At 38.6% G+C, this 18,015-nt stretch overlaps 1 protein-coding gene across 4 annotated transcripts; it reads left to right on the top strand.

Annotated features, from left to right (window-relative positions):
• The first annotated feature begins 987 nt into the window (after nt 1-987).
• Nucleotides 988-16,419, top strand: etv5a (ETS variant transcription factor 5a). Of its 4 annotated transcripts, none has more exons than XM_081368490.1 (13): nt 988-1,131; nt 3,078-3,210; nt 3,298-3,391; nt 3,604-3,651; nt 3,993-4,043; nt 5,884-6,007; nt 6,096-6,380; nt 9,194-9,480; nt 11,017-11,076; nt 11,190-11,258; nt 11,509-11,678; nt 14,218-14,319; nt 14,444-16,419. In XM_081368490.1, the coding sequence occupies exons 2-13, from the start codon at nt 3,163-3,165 to the stop codon at nt 14,672-14,674; spliced, it is 1,569 nt and encodes a 522-aa protein (XP_081224616.1). In that variant the 5' UTR covers nt 988-1,131; nt 3,078-3,162; the 3' UTR covers nt 14,675-16,419. The 4 variants fall into 4 exon arrangements, with proteins under 4 accessions (XP_081224616.1, XP_081224617.1, XP_081224615.1 ...); XM_081368491.1 differs by having other exon boundaries at nt 3,301-3,391; nt 14,444-15,785; XM_081368489.1 differs by having other exon boundaries at nt 3,301-3,391; nt 14,218-14,325; nt 14,444-15,608.
• Nucleotides 16,420-18,015: the final 1,596 nt, after the last annotated feature.

Here is an 18,015-nt window from a genome sequence, read left to right as displayed (position 1 = left end):
TCCTACTCAGACTTGACACATGAATTTCTCTCCCTCTCTTTTTCACTGAAACCACTTTGTTAAATATAGATTCTAGGACATCTGGCCTTGACCACAATAATAGATTGTAAATCCCTTGCACATCACAAGATTGCGCAGTTCATTGTGATACCACTGTAGCAGGTAATAAATAATAATAATATTAATTCACTTTATTTCGAGTAAAATAATGTCTTTTGTTAACTACTTGAAGAGACTTTCATGTTTTATTCAACAACATCAATTATAATAACTTTTGTTTTTATCATAAACTTATAATCAATATTCTATTATTATTTTTATTATTATTATAAAAATGTTAAGTATTTAACTGACTTTTTATTGTTTTGAGGAAATCTATTTTTACATTTCAATTTTAAAATGTTAATTCAGTTTTTGAATATTTATTTCGTAGAAAAATGAATGTAGGCCTAAGTCTCACTCTCTTCTGTTTGCCACAGGTATTATTTTATTCATAAACTGAAAAGGAATGTTCTAAAATCGTATATGAAATTCCACAGGCTACCCCAAATTACTCAGTGTTTTATACTCGTTTTATGAGTTACTTGGAAAGTTTGAGACATGAAAAAAAACATGTGACGCTAACTTTGTTGCCATAAATCCTAAAAAGTCCATACAAATGGACTCAGTCCATACAAACTCATTGACTGTTGCATTTGTTTTCCTCATTTTAATTGTCCTCAACTTCTCTAATGTGTTTTTCTGGCGATTCTACTTATTGGTCTCTGGCCCTTTAAGAGCCTCTGGAAACGTGCGAGGAAAAATCTTGAAAGTGAATGAAACTCAGCCATTCATAAAAATAGGACTGACGGGGCTTCGATTGGTCGTTCAGCGCTTATACATATTCCAAGTCATTCTCGCAAACCATTGGTTTAAAAATGTGAATGACGTGCCCTCGGAGCCAATGGGCTTCCAGAGCTAAATGCCTCTCGAGCCCAAGGGAAAACCGAGCAGTCCATTTACAAAAACCTCATTCAAGTTTTGAGTGTTGGAGAGAGCGCATGTATTGATCAGTGCGAGCGGACGGCATCCTTTTGGGATTACAACCTGAAACCGTGGTTTTTGAGTCCATTGCGAGCCGTCATCTATAGGGTGAGTTTAACCCTCATTCTTCAAATATTTGCACGGCGTGCACTGATATCTGTATGAAAGCGGTTGTTTCTCCGCAGCGCGTAAGTTTAATCGTGGGATTCCAACGGCAAATACAGCTATCTCGCCTTGGGGGAAAGCGAACGCCATTTTCTCCAAGAGAGGGCTTATACACTTTGGCAACCATTTTAATGCACGAAGTTTTTTCTATCATATTTTGCTCAGTTGCTGTTGTTACAGAAGCTTGTATGGTCCGCATTAGTGCACTATCCTGACATTTATAGGTGAGGTCGGTGCAGCCTGAACAGTGTATGGTTTTGTGAATGGAGGTCTCTCGTTCTTTCCCCCCCTCACGGATCGAGTTTCACTTCATTGAGAAAAACAAGAGGCCGTCAGGGGGCTCCGAGTGGGAGGAGGTCCTCACCCCTGCTCAATTATAGATTTGCTTTAACCACTTAATTTTAAGGGTATTTTTCGGCTGTTTCCACCATAATAATATTCAAAGTGTGTAAAGTATTTGAAAAGTGTAACGTTATTCTTTTTTTTTTTTTTTAAAGGAGAGAGAGAGAGAGAGAGAATGAAAACAATTGTTTTCTGCCGATTTACGTTGCTGGTCATATCGTTTTCTGTGTTTTTGAGTTATTTCTACTAATCTATTTTTTATTTTTTATGCATGTTTGGAATAAGAAAAGTGCGGTTTTTAAATATAGTGAACGGGTGAAAGTGCGAGCTGTTTCGTTGTGCATGTAAACTGTATCTTACTTATGACTGAACTCGTATTATCCGCGGAAGTTTTCCGTGTCTCTCAAGTTTATCTCTCATGGCATGTTAACGTTAGCAGATAATTGTCAGAATTTTTTATATTTTAGTTAGACTTCCATAATTTATCATCTATTAACATTTAATTGTAGCTGTAGCCTACCTGTCGATATTAAATAATATATTTAATATTTATAATTAATAAAAATAAATGCATAGTAAAAAAAATAATTAAAGAAAAATATTGTCGTATGTATACGTCTGTATGTATGTATGTTGCTGTGTTGAGTCACATGAAAGGTTGGCATAATAAAACGAATGCATAATAAAACAAAATATATTGTTGTTAATACTCATGATACTTATGTATATTGTTTTATTTTAATATATACATGGATGCTTAACACGTTAAATTAATACGTTTTATATATGTATAGTTCTATATATGTTTATTATTCTCTATAATAAATAGTATTAAGTAAGAGAGTTGTTTTGTGGTGAAGCATCACAATAAAAGTTGGTATAGTCCTCACAGTTGCCCCTCCCAAGTGTGCAGTTGATACACTTAAGTTAGTATCCACTATCCAGTGTTCCTCAGAATAGATGCTTGGCCAACAATTTAGTTTTTAAATGTTTATTCATGGACCAGTAATATAACTGGAATATCAATGTATCATGAAATGTATGGTTTCCATTTTCCTAAGTTTATCTTAATATATGCTCATCACTCTTTTCATAGTCTAATCATGGGCACAGATGGTTAGCTTTGCTTATGTAAGGTTTACATTCATCTCTACTGCAGATTGCATTACGTAGATCTCTCTCTCTCTCTCTCTCTCTCTCTCTCTCTCTCTCTCTCTCTCTCTCTCTCTCTCTCTCTCTCTCTCTCTCTCTCTCTCTCTCTCTCTCTCTCTCTCTCTCTCTCTCTCTCTCTCTCTCTCTCTCTCTCTCTCTCTCTCTCTCTCTCTCTCTCTCTCTCTCTCTCTCTCTCTCTCTCTCTCTCTCTCTCTCTCTCTCTCTCTGTCCTTACACATACGGAGGGATATTGTGATGGCTAACAGACAGAGAAGGGGGAGGATGAATCTGAGGGTTTTGTCAGCCTGTTTGCAGGGCTTGGTGTTTTGATGTGGGACACACTTGACTGTCCAGTATAGATCTATTGAATGACTAATCCATTTTTTCCCCCTTAGAGCAAACAGACCCAAAGAGATCAATATAACAATCGCTTTTAAGCGAAGACCCTTTTCTGGGAGCCTCCTTGAAGACCCAGGTGAAATGGATGGATTTTATGACCAGCAAGTACCATTTATGGTCCCACCTAATGTAAGTATACTTCTGCATTTCTTAAAAAAAAAAAACATAAAAATCTAAATTAAATTAGTCAACACTGACCAAAGTATTTTTCCACAGCAGAAGTCATTGCAAGTGGAGGAACCGTATATCCGACCAGTTAATGAGAGAAAAAGAAAATTAGTGGAGACTGAACTCGCTCAGGACACAGAGGGTAATTTCAACCTAATGAACATGACTAATGCATGTTTAGCAGATGGATCAGATTATGGAGATACATTAACAGTGAGAGAGCAGAAGTATATGTGCTCAAAGTAGTTTGATCGATGCTGTGATTGTTGAAGGCTGCCTTTCATTTATCAAATACTTGGATCATAGTGGGTTTTCGAGCTCTCTGACTGTCTTGGGTTTGCCTGTCATCCGCAGAACTTTTCCAGGACCTCAGCCAGCTGCAGGAGATCTGGATCGCAGAAGGTTTGTAGCCTATTAATTTTCATGCAATGTCACTTGTGCTTTGTCATGCAGCTGACATTTATATTTCAGACTCATGAACATTTCTTATAATATCATTTCTAAGTGTTACACTTTGTCCCAGCTCCTGTTTATTTTTCATGACACGGTAGCCATTTAATTTGGTCTGTTGCACCAGCTTTGCGGCAGTGTCCAAAAAGTTGGCACTAAGATCATGTTCATTTTTTGAGGAACAGAAAAATAGCGATAAATGTTGTCTGACAAAATGACATTGATCTGCCGAATGTTTATCAGCAGGGAGCATTGTTTGCGACTCCTTAATGCTCTCCAATCTCTCTCCACAGCTCAGGTGCCCGATGACGAACAGTTTGTCCCAGATTTCCAGTCGGAGAGCTGTGAGTACCTTGAGATGTATTATTTATTCTCCTTGGCAGTGTACTTTGGATGCCGTCCAGAAATGGCTAGGGAAAACGGCAGAGGCTGAACTCTTGAAGCTATTTATTATTCATCTCTTGCTCAAATTTAAAGCCAAAGTTTCATGGGAAACAAAGGAGATCTTAGACTAAGGATGGTACTGAGTGGCCAGACACTCTTGTTGATTTGATTTGTTGAAGATGCCAACAGTCAGCCTCACAAATGAAGCTCATTATATAGTTTATATTATATATTTTAGCATGCGATAATTTTTAAAGAAATTGATTTGCTCTTTAACTTGGTCAGGCTCACTAGTATTACATCCCCACACACTCAACCCAATAGTGCTTTGATTTATTAGGACTTAAATTGTCTTTCCACTTTTCATTCTTGCCTGAATCCTCTCAGCGAGAACCCCCGCAACTACCTATTTTTTCAGTCAAATCAGCCGATTGGTATCAGCATCACATGATCCAAGCTCATAATCAGATTTCACACTTTCATGCACTCTGTTCAGCCTCTGGAATGGACCGGATTCCAACGGGAAGGGTGAGAGGAAAAGGCTTCCCCTCACTGCCTACCTAAACCCATTGAATCCACAGCTACTGAATCTCATTTCATTGAGGGTTCTCTGTCCAAATGCACCCAATTTGTTAGAGCCTGGCCACAGGAATCAAAGCCAAAGGAAATACTTGAGGAATGCTTGGTGGAGCATTTTATGTTATTTTCCCCCCCGTTTTGTCACTGAAGTTTGTTTTTGTTTTCGTCTGATGTTGAGGCTGGGAGACAGGGTGTGTACCAGGGCATGCATTTTGGTCCAGTTTTGCATGTCAGCGTGGCGTTACTGAAAAGCAGAAGATTGTTATGAACGTTTGTGGCATGCTGTTTATAAAATGAGGCACTTTTTGAGCGTAAGCCATGGGTTTCTTCATGTGCAAGCTTTTTTACAGTCATTTCAGTATCAACGGGTCATCTGGACGTCACATGGCACCCCATGCCCTCCTACACTATCCCAGTACCATATCAATCGGGAGTGGCCTCTCCTCTTGCAAAAACCCCAATGTCCACAGAGCAGAAAATGTCACTTTAGTTTATATGAAAGAGTGCATGCACCATCGCCCCAAATTAAAAATTGTCGTTCCAAACTCTGAATACTTTTATCTTCGAAAGACAAATGAAGATTTTTTTAATGAAAATCCATTCCACAAAAACTTTGATGCTTTAAAAAGTTCATAAAGACATCATGAAAGCGCTGAAGCTACACAATCACTTTTAAATGATGCACAGGTTTAATTTAGGCTTTTATTCACATATGATCAATGCACATAGAGCACACAGAATATGGTAATTTTTGGGCGAGCAAACCCTTTAACGCATGCTTTTGAGCTTTCACGTGCCTACTGAGTGTCTCTTAAGCCCAGTACAGTCTGGGTGATTTATCTGGCTCGACTCGTGTGGATCCAGTTGCGTTGGCCATTATGTGGCGCCGGATATGAGAGCTTGATGCAGAGATCCAGGGGCTAATGGTTACAGTGCGGGGAGGAAAATCATTCACAATCATTGAATTACGACCACACTGATTCATGAGTATTGACTTGGCTATGATGGAAATCAGAGGGGAGTGCTTTGATTGCATGTGTTGTTCTGCACCGTGATACTGATAGGCAGAACGAAGAGCTTTTATGCTTCACAGTCGATTGTCATTACCCGTGAAATATGGGAGTTTAATGGTGGAGAAGAATCTCCTTCTGAAGCGTTTCACTGCACTTTTGTTGATGTGTTCGATTAGAAACATCTCCTTCTGCTTTTTTTCTCCCACAGTGATGTTTCATGGTCCGCCACTGGCAAAGATCAAACGGGAACTGAGTCCCTCCAAAGAGCTCTCCCCCTGTAGCCAGGATAGAAGTCCCATGCCATATGGAGAGAAGTGCCTTTATAGCTACAGGTATTTTCTTATATCCATCTCAGCATCAAGACTTTCTTGTCAACATGTTGAGTGTGATGACTGACTGTTCTCATTTTCCTCAATACAGTGCCTATGAAAGGAAGCCCACAGCTGGGTTTAAGCCATTGACTCCTCCCTCAACACCCGTTTCGCCATGTGGCTCCGCCAACACTCTGGGGACACGTCCGCTGCATGAACAGAGTCCTCCCCCTGTCTCCAACACAACATTAGGACAGCGTCTCCTTCATGGGCAGCCTTCAATGACCAAGACCTCGCCTAGCCAGACGACACTCCCTCACCACAGCCAGAGCCCACCTTTTGCAGTGCCCTGTCCACCCCTAAACCGTGAACCTCACTTCAATAATGAACCTAGGTCAGTCTCTATATGGTTTTAGAACTTCAGTGAACTTGTGTATTCTATTTACTATATGGAATACTTTATATCTTACTGTTAGTATGTATGAAGGACAAAAGTGAACTACAATGAGCACTACGATATACATAAATTGGGATGTGTTATATTAGTGTTCGATTGGGGTGGGTAAGATTTTTTAAATGTTTTTAAAGGGACAATAAGTAACTTTTTAGGTATTTTATTATCTAAAATCAATATTTTTTTTCATAAATATGTCCTCAATGGTGTCCAAATACCTCTGCCAATGATCTGACTTATCCTCGTAAACGAAGAATTTATTATCTTTATATACATGGGACGGGTAGGTCCACGGAGGCTTCCATGTAGTTCCGCCATCTTGAAAAACTATAATAGCAGAGAGGGACAAAAAGTACTAGGCCAACGCGTTTCCACAACGCGTTTTCGTTCAGAGCCCGCGTCAAGTGACTGAAACCAGCAGAAACGGAGCAGAGCAGTGAGAGGCGCTTTTGTCACTGCCCCGGCAAGTTTAAAAGGCTGCACTGCACGGTTAAGTCACAGGATAACGAGTCCTCTTAGTCGAAAAACTCCACAATAAGACCGTAAAAGGAAACGTGATCGGAGATTACAAAAACAAGGGTTATTAGCTATAATGTCGGGATAGCTAATGCAGGAGAAAGCTTTCAAAAGAGACGCTGAAGTTGCCTGCTTTCTTCTCGACAGGTAAGTCAATGTTAAGGTCTTAATTACAGGCTTTTTATTTTTTTATTAGCCTATATAGACCAGCGTTTCCCAGCGGGAAACTGTGTAAAAAAAAACAAATCTTTACCATCAATCTCGGATCGTCGGAAGTCTCTAATAACAACAAATAATGCGCACAAATTTATAATACAAATGCAAATCATAAGTTTTTGGCGTTGAATTGCGGAGGTTGCGCTTGCATGTGATTTTATTCCCGTGCCTCATTCCCAGTGCGTCCACATAAAGCTGCCTATTTTTCATTGATGCGCTTACAGTCAAATACACACGAATTGTCACAACGTCCGTCTTGCCGCGTATTCACATCGGTTGTGCTGCTGTCAACGCAACGCGTGCGATTAATATTTTTCAATTTAACACGTTAAAAATATTTAACGCAATTAAAGCAGCATTTTTTTCTGTCATCCTTTGGCTAGCGTTACATTATATAATCACGTTCGTCTTCATGCAAATGCTTCTAACCATGCAAGCGAGAAAATACAAAAGAGAATGCGCTGTCCTGTGATGCTGACACGACGCGCGCCAGACTCGACTTCTCTTTCGAGCTTTCGCTTTGAGTATCCTCATGAGAGCAGTCTTAAATTAGTTAAATAAAGTCTTAAATGAACGTTAAGAGTTGTGAGAAAATGGGACGCTTGTGGGATCCACATGTGACAGTGCAGCAGTGACATCAGAATCAAATAACACTTCATTCATAAAAAGATGCCATTAAACAATTATTTGAAATATACTGTCTTTATGATGTTTCTACATTAATTTGGAGATTTACTGTGAAATTATTAGGCTACATAAAATATAGTAAAAACAAGCTATCTTGTGCAATTATAACAAAATTATATATTATATAAAATTAAAAATGTTTAATTCATTCATTCATTTGTAACATGCATGAACGAAGAAAAAAAAAGGAACAGGAAGAAGAAAATCTTATGGTAGCCTACCTGTCATTTATTTGTGCACATCAAAAAAAAAAAAAAAAAAAAAAAAAAACAGCACATTTCAAAGTATAGTATCAAAGTAGTATCGTGACAACACTAGTGTAGGGTGCCACACATTTTTTTTTAATTTCAAAGGGTGCCTTGACTGAAAAAAGGTTGGGAAACACTGATATAGACAGTAGAACATAGTTAAAAGTTAAACAGGCTCTTTGATGAATAGCAGCTATTGAGTAAAGTAGAGATGGTCCTATAAACAAGGTTGTAAGTTTTGTTTGTTCAAAACTGTAACATTCGTTTGTTCGTTGTGTCAAGTTGTAGTTTGTTTGAAATAACAAACCAGTTCACCAGAAGGAAAACTCGACGAGGTGCTATTAGAAGACATCCTGTCAAAGCTTTTTGGTACATATCGCTTACCGTAGATGCAACGCGCATTTGAAAACGCGAGGCGCTGGAGAGCAAAATTAGTTTGATTGCAAAATACAAATTCACCACTAGATGGGAGTAATTCTTACTTACTGCCCCTTTAAAGAAGTTCTAAGATTGCATTTATTTGATGAAAAATACAGTAAAAATGTTAATATTGTGAAATATTACAATCTTTTAATATACATTTTTTAATGTTTATTTGAAACATAATATTCTATATATTTTGTAACATTTATAAATGTCGTTACTGTCACTTGGCATTCTTGTTGAAGAAAAGTACAAATTTTTCAACAACAACAAAAATTTTTTGCTGACCCCTGACTTCTGGTAGTGTGTATATATTAGTGGTTTATATAATTATATATTATATTATATTATATTATTATTAGAATTGTATTTTATTATATTGTATTAATGATATATGACAGATGACCTTTCAGCAATGCTCACTTTGATTTCAAAAAAGTGGTGTACATCACAGCTGGGGTGGTATAATAATATGACCCCCGTGAGAACAGATTGGCTGGCATCCCGTCCTGCCACCTGTAGCTGAATTCCTGGGAGCTTACCAGAGAATGTGTGGCACATAATTTAAAGCCAGTAGAAGAAGACTCTAGTGCTAGTGCTAAGCTGCTCCTTATCCTGTCTCACATTACCAGAACATTTATATTTTTTGCTGTTATCTTGCAGGTTTCAGCGGCAACTTTCAGAGCCTTGTCTTCCATTCCCACCTTCTGACACCCAGGGAAGACCCAACTTCATGCCACAGGTCCCCAGCACTTCACCAAGAGATGGAAGGCCACCTTACCATCGGCAAATGTCAGAGCCTCTGGTTCCTGTGCCTCCTCAGGGCTTCAAACAGGAGCTTCTAGACCCCCGCTACGCTGAGCAAGGTGTTCCCAACATGGGCCCATCCCAGGCTGCCTTCCACCCAATGGCCATCAAGCAAGAGCCACGAGACTTCTGCTTTGACTCTGGTGAGGACTGTCCCATTTCTTAGAAATGTTTTTGGGTGTTCACAATCTGGCTGGGCTTCATGAGAGCTCTCTGGGTGAGGGCGTGGAATGGGTTTTGTGTGCTTGCGCGGGCCTGTGACTTTTAGCGTTGTTTAGTGAGGTGTATACGAACAAAAGCATGCACACATGCACACCTTGAACCATTACATTCAAAGAGACATTCAGAGAAGGCAGTGCTGCTCAGACATTTCTTAAGTGCAGCATAATTAATAAACAGGGCTGTCAAATCAACATGGTAAAGCCTTTGACCTGTTCGTAAGTTCTGTAAGAAAAATATTTAGAATAAAAATTATTTGTTTTTATAATGCTGTATAAATGTATATTTCAGGACATTTTTTATTATATCAGGAAATATTGACATGGAATTAATTCTGATTCATTAATGAATTTGAACATTTTCAATAAATTGACAGCCCTATTAACAAATAAATCAAAGGTGAACGTGTCATTTAACAAGGTTATTTAGTCCTAAGCACTGAAACTCGAATCTGAGGGTAATCCTCGTATTTGAGGGTAATCCACTTCAGTTTAGGGTTAATTTATGCATCCTATTGTCCAAAACCCCTCAGCTTAGCTCATCTTCCTGTTTGTAATCCATACATTCAGTCTTGTGCATTCTTCTAGTGTTATAATATCCCTCTAGGTTTATGTTTGCAGGTTAGTGATGTAATTCCAAATCCTCTTACCGTCCTTTCTTGTAAATGTGTACGTCACATATTACATTTGCATGGGGGCGGCTGAACTGAGTCTTTTCATCTGTACAGCAGCCTGACAGATGATGCATCTGATGCAATCAATGAGGATCACATACTCAAAGTAAGACAGCAAAGGGGCAGAGTGGCCTGCCCAATCACCAGGACACACAAGGACAGATAAAACTTGATTGTCATGGTCCAGTATCTTGTCACAGTGGCTAATCCTATTTGGTGACTCAGTGGACTCATTGCTAATGCTGCGTGTATCTTTGGTGTGTTGATATGAGCTTAGCCAGCACTAACAGATGTGCAAGACTGGACATTCACGGCCCAGCTGTTCCATCCGAATCACTATGTTTCATCGTCTTACGCTTTCAGAGCTCCCTCAAAACCTCTGTTCAGATGCCAAATCCAGAAGTACATGTCACTCTTTAAATCTCTATTTCTAATTAAGGAATAGACAGTGTTATTTTTAGTATACTTGAGATACTATTATAGTTTTTATTATTATTTTGAAATCCTATGTTTTCTTTTAGTTCAAAAAGTTAAACTAAATGAAAATATTGCTTTGGAAACACTAGCTGAAATAAATCAATTAATTTTATATATACATATATTTTAATCAACAACGTTTGTATGGTTTTACTCAACCATAATAACCCTGGGAACAGTTAACATTATTAATTTTATCAACAAAGACAATTTTATAGTATTTCTTTTATTCATTTAAATGAACTTCTGACTCATTTATGATTGGTAATTTCTCCTTTTTAATGGGCCCATTTTTCATGTTGTTTTGCAGAAGTGCCTAAGTGTCAGTCTTCATTTGGGAGAGCAGCAAGCTGCTACCAAAACCATGAGAGTAAGTGACCTCGCCATTATCGCATACATCGCCTCAATGCAGCTTTGGCTTGCTAAAATAATCTTATCCTTTTTTAATCTTACAGTATCTTTGTTTCCTCCCTCTGCCTGTAGACTTCTCATTTGACCGAGATCAACAGTTGTATTTCGACGACACATGCGTTGTTCCCGAGAGACTTGAAGGTATTCACCAAGATTTCACCATGGGTTATCTATAGTTTTAATTGAAAGACAAGTTAATGGTCAAGCCATCTCAGTAGTTTTCAAATGTTCAGTCTCTTTTTTGTTAAAAATCACTTAGGCACCCCCTTGTAGTATGGCGGTGTGAAATGAACACTGCGTCCACATTAGCAGCATGTGTTCTGGAATTTCTCGTCTGCTTGCTCACGCCACTGTGGCAAACTCTAATCCTCATCATTCTTGTTCCTGACAGGGAAGGTAAAGCAAGAGCCCTCTGTTTATCGGGACGGCCCACCATACCAACGTCGTGGCTCCCTCCAGCTTTGGCAGTTTCTGGTTACGCTGTTGGATGATCCTGCCAATGGTCATTTTATTGCCTGGACAGGACGTGGAATGGAGTTCAAACTTATTGAGCCAGAAGAGGTCAGCACCTAAATTCAATATTTTTAGTTTCAAGCACACACACCATTTACAATAGCCATGTTTTTTGGTAGCTGGGTTTCCATTAAGATGAAAATAAAAATTCTTACTTAAGGTGGATTTGTCATTTTATTTTATTTTATTTTTTTATCAGCTTTGAATTGTTACGATGTTGGTAGTCAATGTAAATGAACAGTGCTTACTCTTTCTCTTTTTCTTACCTGCTCCCAGATCTTCTGGTTTATTTGACAGGGCTTTCATTAAAACTACAGATTGTACACTGGGAAAACAAATCTGTGTACTTTGAACCAGTTTTCACTCAGAAATTGCTAGTACATTTCACAATTTACAAAGAAACAGCAAATGACATTGAATTAAACATGACATTTTGAAGTAGATTGACTGAAATAGTATTTTCTTTTAAAGCGTACTTCATTAGTTTACATTATTTATGAAGAAAATCCATTTGTACAGTGTACAGTACATTGTACATACTTTGTATTCCCTAAAACAATTTCTGCCTTTCTACTGCGTAGACAGCTAAGTTTTATTAAAAACCCATCTTGCCGGTGGTGAATTATTCCTTTTTATACTATGGTCTGGGTGAATACTCGATTCTGATTGGCTGCAGGGTGTCCATTAAAAAGTGATAGAGGACACCCAGGGTTCTCAAGTTTTATCAAAAGCTTGGAGTGAGATCACATGTGGTTGGGGGAGGAGCCTAATGGAGTCCCGCCCCCACCTGTCCCCGCCCCCCAATTTTACCCATTGTTCATAATTAACCAGCACAAATTGAAATTATAACAATTAGTAAATCTAATAAATGACAGAGCAATTCATCACATCAAATATACTCTTTAATGTTATATTTCAAAATTACAAATAAGTTAACAAATTGCTCCAAACAGTTTGGAAAAACAAATATTTTTGCATTTTGAATGTGTCTAGTTGAAACGGCATAATGATTTATTGTGTGGTGGGACATTGTGAACAAATGACATATTAGTGTATTATTAAGGTGTGTGTGTGTGTGTGTGTGTGTGTGTGTGTGTGTGTGTGTACACAAGAGTACACACTCCAGCTTATGAAATGTGTTTTGTGTTGTAAGTGTTTGAAAAATACAAATGCAATGGCAATGATTAATGTATGTTTTGACAGGATATATATTACCCAGAGCACTCTGCTTTAATACGTATGTAGCCTTAATGTAACTAGAAATACTATTAATACAGTATAATATATAATTTAAAATAAAATAAAATAAATACATTTAAATTTATTTAAAATAAAATGAAATAAAAAGAAATACATCTTCATTCCTTCCCATACCCACAAACATTTCCCTTAGTTTCAGATAACGTAAGCTAGCCAAACTGAGCCAAAGCTTCTGGCCTGGTTGCAAAGTAGCTGTAGAGTTTTTGACTGCATCAATAATAAGGTAAACGATGGGCTATATATTAAATGTTCTAGCCTTAAAATGTTAGACGAGCTTTCTTCCAACTTACCTTCTCCATCATCACGACGTGTGTTCGCGCGATGTTGTTGGTTACCTAGTAACGAACGTACGGTGGCCGAGAATGTTCCGTCAACTTCCGTGAGTTCGCGCATCTATGTTGCCTATTAACGAACGCAATCTGGCCGAGATACGTGCTGGCGGCAGAAACCTTCACTTTGTGTGCCCGCGCCTCGTATACAACGTTATATATAAAGCTTGTAGGACAACTTGGTTGGCATTGCCTTTTCAGCGTGAGAAATACACGGTGTGGCGTGTGAGCGTGTGAACTGGTTGAATTGCGTGTGTCTCACGGCCAATGCGTGAGACTTGAGAACCCTGAGGACACCTAGTAAATAAACCGTCAGGCGTAACCAGGGAAACCAAGTTATTGTTTGTAAAAACTTTAGATTTCGATTGTAAAACTGATTAAAATATAAACTAATGTTTTAAAAATGTGTTATTTGACAAGTGACCATGGTATAAGCGTCTTAATGCCCTTCGAGGTGTCCATTGTCAGCTATTAATGGACTTCGGCGGAGGCAACCGCTGCGCGTCGAACGGTTCACGCCTCGCCGTCGTCCATTAATACCTGACAATGGACACCTCGTCAGGCATTAACCCTTACTTAAGACATTTAGACATTTCATTAAGGAAAACACATTTACAGAATACATTTTTAAATGCATATCATATTATTTTATCCAGAAAGTCATGTGACTGAATTATTCGCCCAGATTATTGGCTCCCAGAACTGACACACTGTTGCTCAGACAAAAGGCATCTGCCACGGATTGTTAGCAAACTTGAATTTTGTCGAGCGTTTGACCGTTCTAAATCGCAAGTAATTTATGACACAAAGCATTGGCTTTCCCGGTGGCTACAACTTCCATTTTTATTTTGTCAATTTCCCTGCAAGTGACACCGCTTTATTCATAAACCGTTTTTATTCCATTCCAGTTGTGGTTGTGCACATTAAATTGCTATCCAAATGAAACTGGCAACTAAATAAAGCTTGGTTAATGAAATAATCCTCGTCTGCGTTTTCAGGTGGCCCGACGCTGGGGCATCCAAAAGAACAGACCGGCCATGAACTACGACAAGCTGAGTCGCTCACTTCGTTACTATTATGAGAAGGGAATCATGCAGAAGGTAAAGGCAGGTTCACATTTCTTTTACTTTATGCTTTAGTCATAATGACAATAGTTGCTCCAATTTTCCAAGTTTTTGTTTTGTTTTGTTTTTTGATAATCTAATGCCTCATTTCTCTCTTCAGGTTGCTGGTGAGAGGTATGTGTACAAATTTGTGTGTGATCCCGAGGCCCTCTTCTCCATGGCCTTCCCAGACAACCAAAGGCCCAACCTTAAAGCAGACCCCGACGGCTTGCCCGGAGTGGACGACGACACTCTTCCGTTGGCGCACTATGACGAAGGGGCTTCGTACTTGGTAGACGGTGGCGAGCAGTGTGTTGCTGGGATGCCTTTCCCTGACGCTTATGTGTACTGAGCATGAACCGTTGATCTGACTGAAACACATCTGTCCCTCTTGCCTCGACTCCTTTTGAACTGTTGCCCACTTCCAGATTAACCCTCCCAATCATTAAAAAAGAACGAGGAGAAATCTGCGAGCCACCTTTTCCCTGGCGTCAGCCCACGAGGAGGTGTCAAGGAGGTGAGGAGAGTTGGTTTCCCACGCTTAAACCTTCCTCGTGGCAAACGGTCTCTGCCGCAGAGATGAAGAGGTTGAGTTGGAGCTGCCCGGCGCCAAAAGACTGACGGATCTCACTGCGAGAATTGTAGCAATTCTGTTTTTGACAATCTGCTTTTTAAAAAAAAAAGAAAAATTGGTAACAAATTATTTAGAGACATCCTCACAGAAAAACCCTTAAATGCAGCACTATTTAATAGTTGCCTTTTTGGTCTCCATTTATTTTGTTTTACCTCCAAACCATGTAGACAAGAAGTCAAAAGGGCTTTGTTTTGCAAGGAGGTAAATAAAAAAATGACCCATTTGTTTCTTTAGACTCTTTAGAAAGCTGGCTTTTATACACTTTTGTTGAACTAATGTGGACCGCTTTAATTATGCTGAGGAATACTGAACATGTTCTTTTTGTATCATTGGTTTCGTTCTGAATCCTTTGTCAAGTGTTAGTTTTATAAAAACGTTTGTTTTTTTTTGTTTTCTTGCTGGTTAACCCAGGGGTTGTTGATGTGAAGTTAAACCAGAGGCACTCTTAAGTATATTTAGTCAGCTTCACAAGACTGTTAACCCTTTTTAAATGTATTTCTGTATGCCTGTTGAATATTTAATTTTACACTCCCCAAAAAGCCAAAATTTGAATTGGTTCATATAATTTTCTTACTTTCAAAAGGGATGCACTAGTCAGAACTTGTCCATGCTTTAGTGCAAGTAAAGGTCAAAAACATTTTATTTTGCCATCGTTCTTTATTTTAATGCACCAGGAAAGCAGGGCCTTGCATGCAATAAGGTACAAGAAAAATATATTTTCCTGGTCAGCTACTCATTGCCAATCTCAAGTTGACGAAAGACCACTGCTACCTTTTGCATGACATATTCAATGATCAGCTGTCCACTAACATATCGCTTTATGCTGGACAAAGAAGAAATTGTGGAGTTCTCTGCATTTGTCTCTCATTTATCTCTCTCTCTCTCTCTCTCTCTCTCTCTCTCTCTCTCTCTCTCTCTCTCTCTCTCTCTCTCTCTCTCTCTCTCTCTCTCTCTCTCTCTCTCTCTCTCTCTCTCTCTCTCTCTCTCTCTCTCTCTCTCTCTCTCTCTCTCTCTCTCTCTCTCTCTCTCTCTCTCTCTCTCTCTCTCTCTCTCTCTCTCTCTCTCTCTCTCTCTCTCTCTCTCTCTCTCTCTTTTTTCCTTTGAAAGATGAACTTATATATTTTTGCAAAGTCTGCATTTATTTGATTTTATTGTATAAGCTGTATAGTTCTGCCTGTAACAGATACTCTATGTATGTTTTGAATGGATCCCTGTGTTGCAGTGACTGCACACCAGTGGTTACCGGACACCCTTTCCTGGTGGGTTCGAGAGCAGTGCCTTTAAATGAGAGGTGCAGCTTATAAAATAACCGTTTTCTCATGGAACGAGGGGCTTGTCTCAACATCCACCATAGAAGGGTTGTCTGCACTTGTACAGGCTTAACCTTGTCCCCTCACAATGTGTACCTTACACTGCTGAGTTTATAATCTGTACTGGGTACAATAAACTGTTCATTCTGCTTCACTTGCACTCCTGTGTTCTGCTTTTTCTTCTGCCACATACAAGCTATTTGAGTGACCGAGTAGTCACGTTTTGTTCGGTTCATTGAAACCGCTGAGACATTGCATATTTTCAATGCTGAAAACAGTAGAGCTGCTTAATATTTTAGTGGAAACCATGATACTTTTTTTCAGAATTTTTAATGAATATAAAGTTCAAAATGTGAGAAATATAAAGCCCATTTTGGATGATGGGCTAATGCAGTGAATCTGAAACTCTATTCTGTATCGATCAGCCTCTATTCAGTTAAAGGCCTCTTGCTGTCCCAGGGGCTGTGCTGTCCTTTCATCAGGACTTCAGATGGTTAGCTAATGTGTGTCTGCTCATACGGTCATGCTGTAGGCCTCCCATCTATGATTATTTAATAGCTTTGTATGGATGGGTGAGTAGCATGTGTGATACTATATCTTGCACTTATGTCAGAACATCCACAGCCTCAATTATTCATCCAAACCCATTTATGTTTGCACAACACCGTGCATCTATACTATCATATTTTTCCTTTTTACACTGAGACACTAAAAATTGCTTATTGTTTAGTGTTGATAAATTTCATCCAGAAACTGGAAACGGTGATGATCCAGCTGAGGGTGATCGGATGTTAGGTCACTGTGGCAACATTCCTTCCCCCCCTCTGCTCTAGAAAGACACTTAACCTTTGAACCCACCTACTTCCCTGTAAATAACACTGCAGTCAACACAACCAGTTTATTTCCAGCTCACTTCATGCTATAGGCTATAACTGACTAATGCAATAGAGAAGAACACTATAAGCAATTTATGCATACATGCAAAGAAGATAATGGCTAGTTCCATCAACATATATTTTGCACTGTGGTCTGCTAATGACTGTTTTAGTGAAGTATTGATTTCACTTAGCAAACCGACAGCTAATGCATACCATTTGCTTAGGGTACGTCTGTTAGTACAATGGAGCAAGACAGAGCTTAGGCTAAGATGTGACATGATCTAACTCACTACTGTTTGCCTTGTAAGCAGCTGTCCATCTGCTAAGACATATAAATTAAATTAAGTGTGATTACAATGCATGCTCTTATTAATGAACTTCTTATTTTAATCGATTAATGAATTCATTAAATACTTGCATTCTTAAAATTAACCTGAATGTAAATGACGGAAGAAATAAAACATACAGGGAAAGGCATAAAACAGTGTCCCATTCACACACAGTCGGTTTTATAAAACCAGAGGCATAAATTAATTTCCTTAAAACTGCATTTTCCAAAAGATGGGCAAAAATCTTACACTAAACCATGTCAAATTATCCATGTTATCCACATGAATGAAAGTTAGAAATGTGTCAAAAAGACCCCGAACAACGCACAAGGGTTAAGACAAATGGATTTGTTGTTTGTTGTGTTTTCATATTCAAGAGATTATAAGCTAGATGCAGCTTTTTTGGGTTCGCATCAAATGATCTTCGACTTTTATACATAATAAATTTGTTTATGAATGAAGATTGATCTGTTGAAAGCAGTTATTTTGAGATAGATGCCAAATGTTCATACATATTATGAAATCACAATTATAACAATAAA

Source organism: Scardinius erythrophthalmus, assembly GCF_964197995.2.
Source record: "Scardinius erythrophthalmus genome assembly, chromosome: 6".
In the NCBI taxonomy this organism is placed as follows: Eukaryota; Metazoa; Chordata; class Actinopteri; order Cypriniformes; family Leuciscidae; genus Scardinius; species Scardinius erythrophthalmus.
Note: the sequence above shows the minus strand (reverse complement) of the source record. Positions and strands in the feature narration are given on the sequence as shown.

Coding starts and splice junctions, on each gene's coding strand:
- etv5a (XM_081368488.1), top strand. CDS start 3,163: ATGGATGGATTTTATGACCAGCAAGTACCATTTATGGTCCCACCTAAT. Junction 3,211..3,297: donor CATTTATGGTCCCACCTAAT/GTAAGTATACTT, acceptor ATTTTTCCACAG/CAGAAGTCATTGCAAGTGGA. Junction 9,481..11,016: donor AGACTTCTGCTTTGACTCTG/GTGAGGACTGTC, acceptor GTTGTTTTGCAG/AAGTGCCTAAGTGTCAGTCT.